Source organism: Anguilla rostrata, chromosome 2, assembly GCF_018555375.3.
Source record: "Anguilla rostrata isolate EN2019 chromosome 2, ASM1855537v3, whole genome shotgun sequence".
Lineage (NCBI taxonomy): Eukaryota > Metazoa > Chordata > Actinopteri > Anguilliformes > Anguillidae > Anguilla > Anguilla rostrata.
The window spans coordinates 62,161,338-62,174,906 of NC_057934.1; the positions used below are offsets into that span (position 1 = coordinate 62,161,338).

The 13,569-nt window shown below is 48.6% G+C and overlaps 1 protein-coding gene across 3 annotated transcripts in view; it reads left to right on the top strand.

Annotated features, from left to right (window-relative positions):
* The window catches only part of LOC135248760 (voltage-dependent P/Q-type calcium channel subunit alpha-1A-like), a 152,303-nt gene that overhangs the window by 78,071 nt on the left and 60,663 nt on the right, over positions 1–13,569 (top strand). For all 3 annotated transcript variants that reach the window (XM_064323670.1, XM_064323671.1, XM_064323672.1), the window contains exons 6-8: positions 10,408–10,499; positions 10,613–10,765; positions 11,185–11,372. In XM_064323670.1, coding sequence (XP_064179740.1) covers positions 10,408–10,499; positions 10,613–10,765; positions 11,185–11,372 — 433 coding nt within the window. The remainder of the gene's footprint in view (positions 1–10,407; positions 10,500–10,612; positions 10,766–11,184; positions 11,373–13,569) is intronic.

Below are 13,569 nucleotides of genomic sequence, written 5' to 3' on the forward strand. Positions count from 1 at the left end.
AAAATACCGCACAATGGTATTCCAAAATAAATACAAACTCATACACACACACACACTCTCACACACACACACATACTCACATACACACACATATATACACACACTCACTCATACACACACACACACTCTCACACACACACATACTCACATACACACACATATATACACACACTCACTCACTCATACACACACACACACACACACACACACTCTCACACACACACTCATACACACACACTCTCACACACACACACACACATACTCACATACACACACGCACACACTGTCAGAAAGAAACAGGTGTGTGTTTTACGGGATTCATTTTTAATTAAGAATAGCACGGTGTGCATGTTCAGGGTAGCACATAGGCAAATGGATAAATTATAAAACCGGTATTTTTGTGTGCGGTTGTATTAGTGTGACAGAATGCATTTCGTTGGTGATTGAGCGAGATATTAACCCTCCTGTTCTGTTCATTTTTTGGTAAGAAATGTTCGTGGTCATCCCATACAGGGGTTTGCAATACTGAATGACCATTTTCATTTAAATGTTGATTACACTAATTAGGCCAGTGAGAAGTTTCTACTGAAAAATAATTAAGTATTCTAGATTTTCAAACTTTAAAGGTCAATTGACCGCAAAAACAGGAGGTAATTGGACTGTGTGTCCATGTAGTCTGTGTGTGTGTGTGTGGGCGGTGTGTGTGGAGGGACGACAGGTCAGGTGCTAGAGTCTGGGACAGGCAGGCTGGGCTCAGTGGGATCAGAATGACAGGCCACACCAGACACACATACCACACGCCAGACAACACACACACACTCACACACACACACACACACACTCTCTCACACACACACAGTCACACATGCTCACACATACACATACAAACACATGCACACACTTGTTTTCACACATACTCATGCATGTGTGCACACACCAAACTGATTTGCCAGTTGCTGACAAATTCAAATGTTAAAATTTGAATTGGAATCGAGATAAATGACTTGATTTGAAATTTCAATTTCAATTTCAATGAAAGGAAATGGAATCACACTGAACTTTTGATGTCCCTGATTGTTCCCTGGTGTACGTTTATGTGCACGCATGTATTCGTTTGTGTTTGATTGCGTGTGCTGTCTGTGTGGGTTAGTAGGAAACAGAAACAAGCCCAGGTAATCCGTGTGACCTAGATTCCCATGCACATGCCCACACGGGTGTCTCAGCCTTGCAGTGTTCTCCCTTCTCCCTGAGACTGCGTGTTGGTGAGTGTGCGGGGGCAGTGTTGGGGTGCGTCTCCATGGCGCTTGCATGCACCTCAGTCTGTGTTTTTTTTTTTTTTTTTTTTGTGAAACAGTAAAAGCCCCAAACCTATTAAAAGAAAAAAAATCAATTGAAGGGAGCTCCCACCCCCCCCCCCCCACGCTCACCCCCACCTCTTTTGGCCTTGATGCAGAGATTCTGTCAATGAGGAAGGGCCTTGTTGCTGTGGAAACCGTTATGAATGAGAGGAGGTCGGTAACCGTGGAAACTGCGTGAATGAGGAATGGCCAGTTGCTATGGTGATACCGTGAATGGGAACAGACCCAGTTGCGTGATGGTGGTGATAGACCTCAATCATCATCTTCGTCGTTGTATTTGTCATCCTCATCATCATCATCCTTGAACAAAAAATATAATGCCAGTAAGTAGTTGTTTAGAGTTTCACAGTAAATGTATTTTTTTTTACTGTATTAATCACACTGACATGCACGGTCTCCCTCTCTCACACTCGGTCACATCACACACACACTCCTGCATACACGCAGGTTTCCGCGCCTACGCACACACGCAGGCAGCGCCCGCCCACACACTCGCACACACTGACTCACACAGCCACACAGCGTGGGAGGGCTGTGGGGGGACCCCAGTGTAGGAGGAATTTTCCTTTTGGAGGCTGGGACACCCCCCTCCGCCCGCCGCCCCCCCCCACTCCCGAGCTCAAGCTCAGCTCTGCACTGCAGCTGTCAGTCTGCGCTCACAGGTACACAGATGCACGCACACTGGAGCAGGGACGTCAGCACACACACACACACACACACACACACACACACACACACGCACAGACAACAGCTCAGCAGCTTCAGCATGTATACATGAACCGACGCATAGATGGAACTTGTCCTGTGTCAAAAACCTGTCTGTATATGCACACGTACAAATGCACACTTACCCAGGCAGGTGTATGCTCACACATGCAGACTGTCATGTGCTGTCACACACGCTGTCATGTACTGTCACAAACTGCTATCATGTGCTGTCACACACGCTGTCATGTACTGTCACACACGCTGTCATGTGCTGTCACACACGCTGTCATGTGCTGTCACACACGCTGTCATGTGCTATCACACACGCTGTCATGTGCTGTCACACACGCTGTCATGTGCTGTCACACACGCTGTCATGTACTGTCACAAACTGCTATCATGTGCTGTCACACACGCTGTCATGTACTGTCACAAACTGCTATCATGTGCTGTCACACACGCTGTCATGTACTGTCACAAACTGCTGTCACAGTTCCATCTCTCTATGGTTTTCAGTCTTCCCACCGCCCCCCCCTCAATCTCTCTCAATCTCTGTCAGTCTCTCTCTCCCTCTCTCTCTCAGTCTCCCTCTCTCTCTTTCTCTCGCTCCCTCTCTCTCTCAGTGTCTCTCTCTCTCGCCTGAGGGACTCTGAGAGCCTCAGCGCTGAAGAGGTGTTTTGGAGGTAGATTGGCAGTTGGGTCCCAGCAGAGTGTGCTTCTGTCAGTGCGTGGCAGACACCTTCTCCAAGCGCCAGTCCCTCACTTTAACCCCGCAGGCCCGTCTCGCCGCCACCTGCCTCCCTGGGGCTGAGCGGCCCTCTCCTTCCCTTCCCCCGGCCTCCCGCTCTGTCTGTCAGGTTCCTCTCTGCTGCAAAACGCCGCTGTCCCAGAGCGCTCCGCTGACGTTCCCACTTTCCCAGGACGTTCCCGCTGTTCCGTAACTACAGTACACTAAACCACTACTACATCCCCTAACATTCCCCCTTTCCCAGCACATTTCCACTGTTCCATAACTACAGTACACTAAACCACTACTACATCCCCTAACATTGCCCCTTTCCCAGAACGTTCCCACTGTTCCATAACTACAGTACACTAAACCACTGCTACATCCCCTAACATTCCCCCTTTCCCAGCACATTCCCACTGTTCCATAACTACAGTACACTAAACCACTGCTACATCCCCTAACATTCCCCCTTTCCCAGCACGTTCCCACTGTTCCATAACTACAGTACACTAAACCACTACTACATCTCCTAACATTCCCCCTTTTCCCCAAAATGTTCCCGCTTTTCCGTAACTACAGTACACTAAACCACTACTACATCCCCTAACATTCTCCCTTTTCCCGAAACGTTCCCACTTTTCCGTCACTACTGTACACTAAGCCACTACTATATCCCCTAACATTCTACCCTTTCCCAGAACACTCTTGCTGCTCCATAACTACTGTACCCTAAAAATCCCCTATATTCTCTTCCCACTATGTTCCCTCTGTTCTTTACCAAACTACCAAACCTACCCCCCCACCACCTAGCAATTATACAATGCTAGCTGCCTATTAGCAGCCCGGCATTGCCACAGCTATAGGTTCACCGGCATTTTGCACAATGGCTAGTGCTAACGGACAGACGAGGATCAGCTGCTAAACGGAGGCCAAATGGCTGGTGAACGGTCCTAGCCCTAGTGGGCCGCTGTAGCGGAAGGCCGATCTGTGAAACTGGCAGATGGACAGCTGGCACCAGCAGTGGCTGATAGGTCACCGCTCGCTAAGGGGAATACGTCCCCTAACATGACCCCTTCCATAGCATCTCTGCTGCTCATTACTATGCTACGCTACACCATTAATAATTCTGTTAACGAGGGGGGAAAAAAAAACAGATGTTGTTCTGTTGTTTATACAGATGTTGGGACTCTGGCTTGCCTGGGTGAAATTACACAGACTGAACTCTAGAGGGAGCACTGCTTTGTCCAGGGGCCCTGTCAAAAAGAAAGAGAGAGAAAGGGAGGGGGAAGATGGAGAGGAGCCAGCCCCTGTTCCTTTTAAGACGCACTAAGGAATGGAAGGGGGGGTTGGGAAAGGCAGACTTGGGGGACAGAACGGGAATTAGACAGACGGGGCTACTGGAAATTTCGTCAGGAAAACTCAGTGAAGGGCTTCCTGATAGTGGCTCTGCTTTCCAGTATACTGGCCCTGACTTATGCTGTGTGAGTCATCACATTGATCACTAGATGTATAGTGCTGCATCGTCTCTCAGTTGGCTGTTCTGGCACTGTAACCTCCCCATATTTCTGTAATGTGAGCCGACAGGCCCTGAGTTTACCATAACACAACTTTTATAAACATCATTACGTTTCCTCACTTCCTGAAAAGTCTGTTTTTGGCTGGACCGCAAGAGTGGGGCCAGCCCTACAAACGCGAACGTCTGTGACTGAGTGACTGAGTGAGTGATGAAGTTGCACCATTGGTCGGCCGAGTTATGAAGTTACACCATTGGTTGGCCGGATGAAGTTTGTTAGGTCCAGCCATATACTAGGTTTTGACCTGGTCTTGTTTAACCCTTGTTTTCGGTTTGGGTTGGCCCGCAGGTGTCCTGTCCCTCGGACACACCGGGTCTCAGTGCAGCATCGCACCCCACTGAGTGGTGTCCAGTTCTGGCTCAACGAGTCCCAGCTGTGACCAGCAGCCCCATAAGGCCGTGCAGGGACGGATTGGAGGGCTGCAGTCAGCTGGGTCTTCTCAGGTTCAATGAGAAACTCCTCTGGTCAATCAGTCACCTGCTGTTTGACTGACAGCTGGGTGTTCCGTGTGTAGCGTAGTGGTTAGGGAGCTGGGCTTGACTGACAGCTGTGTGTTCCGTGTGTAGTGTAGTGGTTAGGGAACTGGGCTTGACTGACAGTTTGACTGACAGCTGTGTGTTCCGTGTGTAGCGCAGTGGTTAGAGAACTGGGCTTGACGGACAGCTGTGTGTCCCGTGTGTAGCGTAGTGGTTAGAGAACTGGGCTTGACGGACAGCTGTGTGTTCCGTGTGTAGTGTAGTGGTTAGGGAACTGGGCTGGAAACTGGGTGGTTGCAGGTTTGATTCCCAGGCGGGCCAGTGCCGCTGTGCCCTTAAAGCGAGAGCTTAAGCTGAACTGCCTCCGTAGATGTCTGTATAAAGGTACGGTATGTAAAGCAGATTTGCAATGTGTACTGTAAGTCACTTTGGATGAAAGCCGCGGCTAAATGGAGTGAATGTAATGTAATGCACTCCTTTGAAGCGATGACTGTGCAGCTCAGCTGGGCGGACAGGATAAAGAAGCAGCTTTTCTGCAATTTTATTTATTTTTTACACTGCTGCAATGAGATAGGCGTGGACATTTCTAATTGGTTTTGATGAGACTTTTATTCACAAAGTTTCAATCATTTACTTTTAACTTACATTTTATCCACTCTAAATTCAGTTGTTATGGAGCACCTTATAAAGGCCATTGCAGAGGAGCGATGTAAATATTGCCTGGATTACGAAAAACAGTTTCATTGACAAGGAAAAAAAAAAGTCAAGTACGGTTGAATGATCACGTTAACGCAAGACGAGCAAATCTGCCTTGTCTTTTCGCAGATCGGAGAATAAACAAATCCATAGAGGAAATCAAACGTAACGGATACGAGCAGTGACAATATCATCAAATATTAATGTGAGAAACTGAAAGAAAATCACCACGGGCCCCCATGTCCAACACTGTCAGACTGGGGCCGGGTGTGCTTACCGGGGGAGCCGGCTCCCGTTTAGCCTGCGTGTCCGTCTTTCTGTCTCCTTCGCGGAGATGAGCCGATAGCCGTTATTGTCCTGTGCCAGTCTGCGGACGGCGGGGCTGTCGCTAGGGCCGGCACTTTACGGAGCGAACGATAACGCCGCGAGAAGATTCGTTCGGTTTACAGGTCTCATACGCCGCGGGATTCGTGCGCGTTTCAGGATATCCGGGGTATGAAGAAGCAAAATGGATGATTTTTCTAATCTTTGTTAAGCGTGCCGGAGGATCGGGGCCCTGTTTCACAAAGCAGGATTACTGAGCTTGCTGGATAACCGCACGCAGTAAAACCCGGAACCCTGCCAAATCCGGAACACGGACTGAAGTAAAGAGAGCTGTTCCGGGTTTTACTCAGCTCAGTTATTCAGCTCAATCTGCAGTCCTGCCCCGTGAAATGCACCCCAGCAGAACGGAATTGTAACGTTACAAGAAACAAGTCTGGTCGCTTGAACCAGGAAGTGAGCGTTTGGCTTAGAGGTTACTGGACAGCACAGTGCCCCCTCTAGTGCTAGGTACATGTAAGTGCAGGTAGCTGCCTAGAATCCAGCTGGGTATTAACCACATTGTGTGTACAGAAGACCCTGCAGACATTGCTAAACTCCTTTAAGTCCGTCACCCTTAAATTTCTCAGTGTTTATGCATGACAATGAGATACTAGGCTCCTCCCCACTACGACAGATGTGAGCACTGGTCCCGGAAAGGCACAAGGTTTGCTCATTTTTGTTGTTGCTCAGCACCTACTGTAATTCACCAATTAAAGAAATTGACTACACAGTTAGCTTGCCTCAATTTTTCCTAGGTCTGAATTGCTGACTTCTATAGATTTTGTGGTGGACTCTTGTGGATTCTGTAGTTTCAGTTTGTGTGTGTGTGTGTATGTGTGTGTGCGAGTGTGTGTCCGTGTGTGTGTGTATGTATGTGCGTGTGTGTGTGTGTGTGTGTAGAGAGAGAGAGAGAAAGACACAGGGGTGTTTGTGTGTAGTCTGTGCGTGTGTGTGTGTGTGTGTGGGGGATGACAGATGAGAGGTAGCTGTGTTTTTGTGTGTATGTGCTGTGTGTGTGTGAGGAGAGGTCGTAGAGAAGCCAGTTGTGTGATTATGTGCGTGTGTGGTGTGTGTGTGGTGTATGTGCATGTGGTGGTGTGGGGAGAGAGAGAAAACACAGTGTGGTATGTATGTGCGTGGTGTGTGGGTGGTGTGAGGAGGGGATGGTGTGGGTGAGGAGAGAGGAGAGAGAGAGAAAGACACGGTGTGTGTTTGTGTGAGGAGGTCTGTGTGAGTGATGGGGTCTGTTGCTGTGTGGTTTCTGTGACGGATCACGCGTGTGCGTGCAGAGCCAGTGTGATAAAGCACCCGCCTGCGTGTGGACCCAACGCTAGCCGGGGCAACCGGTGACAGATGAGGGCTGAAAACAACCGACGTGGGGGGGGGGGGGGGGGGGGAGAACCAAACGGGCCGAGAAATGGGAAGAGATGTTCTAAAAAAGCAGAGGGTGAATGGAAGAGGAGCGAGCGACGGAGGGGAGAAGGGGAGGGTGAAAGAGCGAGAGGTGGACGGCAGAGAGGGGGCCAGAGTTTCTCCAGCCAAACGCTCCATCCATCCTCCCCTATCTGTCCTGTTACATTCAGCTTACTCCAGTGGTTCAGAGTCCTCTCCTCCTCCTCCTCCTCCTCCTCCTCCTCCCCCACCCCCACCCGCGCCAGCGCCAGGGCAGTTAAATGCCTATTGACTGAATGAGCGGCCTGGCTGTATGTCATAGCTGTTAATGAATGAGCTTTTACTGAAATTAGCATCCTGCATCGCTTTTCTTTTATAACAGGGATGGGAGGGAGTGGCTGAGTGTGCCAGCATTTCACCAGAGTCCATCTCTTAAGTTGCTGGTCATCCTCCCCTTTTTCTCTCTCTCACTCCTCTTTTTCGCCCTCTCTCTCACCCTCATTCACCTCTTTTTCTCATTTTACCCATTGTTCATCCTTCCTCTTCACCTGCATAACTTCTCTCTTTCTCTCTGTCTCTCTCTCTCCCTCTCTCTCTCACTCTCTCTTGCTCTCGCTCTCTCTCTCTCTCTCTCCTGTATACACTCTATCGGCCTCTTCTGTGCTGTCTGTTTGCTTTCATCTCATTACCAGTGTAGCTGACCGGGCCCCTCGACACACACATGCACTCACACAGACAGACATTTTCAGAGTGCCTCTCCCTCCACTGCCCCTGAGTGCATATGTCAGAACTGTGAATGAGAGGGAGAGCGAGGGGGAGAGAGAGAGAGAGGAGGAGAGAGAGGGAGAGAAAGAGGGGTGAAGGCCAAAAACGGACTGAAGATAATTCATTCAGAGCGTAGACGGCTTTCGCCCTCGCTTCTCATTTCCTGTATCCAGGTGTGTGAGTCAGCCGCGGCTGGGACCAGTCATCTGGCCGTCAGCCATCGTAGACGACGTCGCCGGGGACAGCCCGGCTCCCCGCAGCGCTGCGGCGAGTTCCCACACGGGGCGGGGCCGCCCCCGCGGGGGGAGGTAGCGGGAACTTCGTTTCCCTCTCTCTGCTCCTGTCTGTGGCCTTTTGTGAATTTGGGCACAGATAATTCTAGACTAGCTGAGTTGCTTGACTGTACAAAACCCAGTAGGTTTTTGCACGCATTCAGATTGTATGGATGTGTGTGTGTCTCTCTTGTGTAGTGTGCGTGTCAGTGTTTATGAATGTGTGTGTATCTTGTGTAGTGTGTGTCTCAGTGTGTATGGATGTGTGTGTGTCTCTTGTGTAGTGTGTGTGTCAGTGTTTATGAATGTGTGTGTATCTTGTGTAGTGTGTGTCTCAGTGTGTATGGATGTATGTGTCTCTCTTGTGTAGTGTGTATGGATGTGTGTGTCTCTTGTGTAGTGTGTATGGATGTGTGTGTCTCTTGTGTAGTGTGTGTGGCAGTGTGTATGGATGTGTGTGTCTCTTGTGTAGTGTGTGTGGCAGTGTGTATGGATGTGTGTGTCTCTTGTGTAGTGTGTGTCAGTGTGTATGGATGTGTGTGTCTCTCTTGTGTAGTGTGTGTGTCAGTGTGTTTGAGACGTACAGCCACAGTTCTGACAGGCTCTGAGTGACGGTGAGCCCCAGACAGCAGTTCTATAAATAGGGAGGAATAAATATGGAAGTAAATGAGGCGGTCAGCAGGTCTCAGATCTCTCTCTCTCTCTCCCTCTCTCTCTCCCTCTCTCCCTCTCTCCCTCTCTCTCTCTCTCTCTCTCTCGCTCACTTATCTGTATTTATATGAATGAATAATATGTGAAGCCGAGGGAGGTTAGCTTGTATGTGGGCACCTGCCAGGAAAAAGGTGCAAATCAAACAATGCAAATGTGTGTGTGTATGCATGCATGTGTGCATACGTGTGTGCATATGTGAGTGTGTGTGTGTGCGTGCGTGTGTGCATATATGTGTGCATATGTGAGTGTGTGCATGTCTGATTTATGAGGTCCCTTTAGTGTGTCAGTGGCACTTTGCACTCCCAGTGCATTCCTTTGTGCGTCGATGTCTGCGATGTGATTGAATTCCAGATGTGCGTGGAATTCTCCTGCCTTGCCAGTCTAATCGGGCAGAATCATAACCTGAGCTGGTCGATTGCTGTACTACTGCAACACTGTGTTTATGGTTAATGCACTCTCTTTAGGCATGCTTCATCGACTACCAGTTTCATACCGTTCATGCTCTGACTGCTTTAATTATCAACCAACCTGTACAATGTATACTACTGGACCTGCAAAGTGGAATGGGTTTTATTTTTTAGGACTTGTACAAAAAATCTTGCGCTTGGTATTAATCATAAGAAACAATATCAGCCTTCTTCTGTACGGTGAAGATTAGGCGTGTGAAAGTACAGTTCTCAGTTCTGAGTGTACCTTGGTTTTGACTTCACAGTTTGGTACATTATTGTTACAGCAGACTGATGTGAAATATAAGATTGCTTAAATTTTTTATGTAAACAGTGGCTAACTGGCCATAATTCCATGCTGAATAAAATAAGGCACATTAAGGTCACCAGGGGGAACTTTGAGTTCTGGATTTAATCTCGGCGCAAACAAAAGTTTCACACCTGTATTAAAGCAAGACTGCAATTGTAGGTTTGCAGATTATTCTGCACCGAAGGTCTGTGTGTCATTACACCCCTAATGAAGACCCATTAAAAGCTTTTTTTCTCCACACAAACCTTCCAGACAGGAAAAAATGACATATTTATGTAGTACTTAGTCTGTAGTCTGTTTTTCTGTTTTTCTTGCTTGCCTCTTGTGGAAAAATGTTACTGTTCTGAATTTCACTACTGTTCTGAAGATGATTCCGATTGTGAAAAGAACGGTCCTAGTGTGTTCCTGTATTTGTCTTACATCTGGAACCTCTTGTTCTCTGGACGTTCTGAGGTGTGTTCTCTCTGACTGTGTAAACCCGGAGCTGTCCTGAGGCTGCTTGGAGCTGCTCATCAGTGCCGGCTGGTTCAGAGAACTCCTTTCTGGGTTTATCTGTGTCTTATTGTTCTGTTTTTCTCTCTCTCTCTGTCTGTTGTTTCTCCACAGTATCTTGTCCACAGTGGGCTCAGAGTTTGACCTGCGCACCCTCCGAGCCGTCAGAGTGTTGAGACCCCTGAAGCTGGTGTCAGGAATTCCCAGTAAGTTGTGGAGGGACAGCCTGGGGGGTGCGGGGTGGGGGGAGGGGGAGGGACACTGACCAAAAAAAAAAAAAAAAAGAGAAAATCTTGAAGTCCTGCCATTTCTCCTCCAGGCCTTCAGGTGGTGCTGAAGTCCATCATGAAGGCCATGATCCCGCTGCTGCAGATCGGCCTGCTGCTCTTCTTCGCCATTCTCATGTTCGCCATCATCGGTCTGGAGTTCTACATGGGCAAGTTCCACACCACCTGCTTCAGCAACACCACTGGTGAGCGCACCTTTAATTCATCTCTCTCTCCCTTCCTCTCTCTTTCTCCCTCCCTCTTTCTCTCACCCACCCCTACTCTTTCTCCCTCCCTCTCTCTGTATCTCCTGATGAATGCACTTAAAGCATGCTCCAGCACCGTGTATTGTGGAATAATGAAGGATGCAGCTGCAAGTTTGTGGTTCACCCCAAGCGCTTCCTGCATCCTAACCCTCACCCATCCTCACCCTGACCTCCCTCAAACCCCCCTCTGTGCCCCGCCCTGACCCCCCCTCTCTCTATGCCCCACCCTAACCCCCCCCAATCCCCCCTACTCCCTCCCCTGGCTCTATGTGCCCCCCCCCCCCGGCTCTCTGTGCCTGCCCTGACACCCCCCCCCCCCCCGTGTGTCCCGCCCTAACCCCCCCGGCTCTCCCTCGCAGGGGAGATGCAGGACGAGAACCCCTGCGGGAACGAGACGGTGGCGAGGCAGTGCGAGGAGGGCGCCGTGTGCCGGAAGTACTGGATCGGGCCCAACCACGGCATCACGCAGTTCGACAACATCCTGTTCGCCGTGCTCACCGTCTTCCAGTGCATCACCATGGAAGGCTGGACCGAGCTGCTCTACTACGTGAGTGTCGCTCCGCTCCGCCGCTCTCCCACCCACGCTTTCGGCTGTGGTGAACAGCCGAGCACTCCCAGTGCTTCCCTTCCATAAAGAGACCGGGTGGATGAAACAGTCCAGACCGAAAGTGTAAAATGAACATGCCCACCGTAAGCTCTACTTTGTGACTGTAACAATTAAGTACATTAAAAATATAAAACAATTCATTACTTTCCTCCCACAGGGTTTTTAAAAAACATTTTTGTTTGTAATTGCGTAGCTGGTCCTGAACGCGTATTCCCCTGCGGCCTTTGTGGCCGTGTGAGAGCTCCCTGGAGCGTGCGCGGCTGCTGGGTGCCCGTCCTGTTCAGGCTGCGTTCCTGTGCGTGGACGGGCCCCACTCTCCGGGATTGAAATGGAATTGAGCCATTTGTTTCCCGTAGCCCTGCAGGGGCGGCGGATAATCTGCAGTGTCATCGCCTCGGAAGAGAAGAGAGAGAGATAAGAGGAGATAGAGGAGGTTTTTGTCTTGGGTCGCTGTTTTTTCCTAAAGCAGGGCTGGCCAACCCTGGTCCCGTAGAGCCGCGGGGTCCGCAGGTTTCTGTTTTCGCCTTAAGTACAACAACCGCTTAGTCCAAAGAAATCAGGTGAGGTGAGTTTACTGTGTAATTGACTGCTTTAATTGATCAATTAAGTGCTGAGTAAAAAACAAAAAACCAGCAGACCCTGCAGCTCTTCAGAATCTGGGCTGGCCACCCCTGCTCTGAAGCATGTGACCCACAGGGATTTACTTGCATTACCATAGATATCCTCACAGGGTGCCCATAGTCACTGGATTATCCATTACCATAGATATCCTCACAGGGTGCCCATAGTCACTGGATTATCCATTACCATAGATATCCTCACAGGGTGCCCATAGTCACTGGATTAGTACTCAGGGTTGTGCAACACATCCCTCCCTTTTTTTCAACATATATTTATTGCTCTTTCATATTTTATATTATATATTCATCTATCTGCTCTGTTTGACCCTCCTCTCTCTCTTTCTCTCAGTTCAATTCAATTTGCATTATTGCCATGATGCAGTTTAACATACATATTTCCAAGGGATATTGTTTGTGTAACACTTTACAGAAAATAATGATAATACTAATAATCTTGAAATAAAATAGTGAAAAAAAAACAATAATTATGGACTATTTATAAAATAATAATGCTGTCGGTACAAACTCTCAGAACCTGCAAACCATCATCCTTGTCATTTAATGTCATTCCTTTCCTTCTCTTCCCTCTCTATCTCTCTCTCTCTCTCTCTGTCTCCCTCTGTCTCTCTTGCTCTCTCTCTCTCTTCCTCTCTCTGAGTCTCAGTTGGTAGCACGCTATATTTAACAACCCCTTTTCAACTGGAGTTATTCTTAAGGCTGTCAGGGAGGAAAGCAATGAAAGTTTAATGGCCGAAAAGGCTTTAGTGTGTTCGGTAAAACAACATGGCTACCAGGCAGACAGGGTGAACATGAGCCAGAGAGAGAGAGAGAAGGGAAGGCATGACGGCAGATGAGAAAAAGGGGATGGTTCGCAGGTTCTGAGGGAGAATGCCGAAGTACGGGAAAGAGGTGGTGCAACCTTGTCTGGCTGATTACAGTTAGAATGATATTTTTCCTTTTGTCTTAGAAACAGCTGCAGCGTATAATATGGTGACCTACATAAAGAAATTTCGCAGAATGTCTTCAGCATCTCAAAATATCTACCACCGAAGCGTTTAACAATGGAAGAACCAGATGTAGGCGAGACAGCAAATTGTCGTAGTTGACTGGTTCATTCCGGAAGAAAAAAACATTCTGTTCTAGGTTCAAAAAAAGCCGCAGAGAAGCATTTTACTCGAGAGGAACATTTGTGAAATCGCACCGACGCTTTTTAAAAATAGTACAGCCTCCCTTTTTTATCCGCGGAACACGTTTATTTTTAAGTAGTGGCACCTTTTTCTAAACGAAGGCGTCGTTTTTAAAAGAATGAAGTTGTGCGTCAGGTCAGAAACGCTCAGCCATCGCGTGTGTTGTCACGGCCACGCCTTGGATGACCGTACCTCGCTGAGTCCCGCTCCTGCAGGGTAGCTGAGGCAAGCCCATTGGCCAGGGAGGGATCCATGGCCCCAATTGAGCTTGTTATGTCTTACTTCATCAAGTGAATCACAGTAACACTTCAAATTATGTTGTTGTTTTTT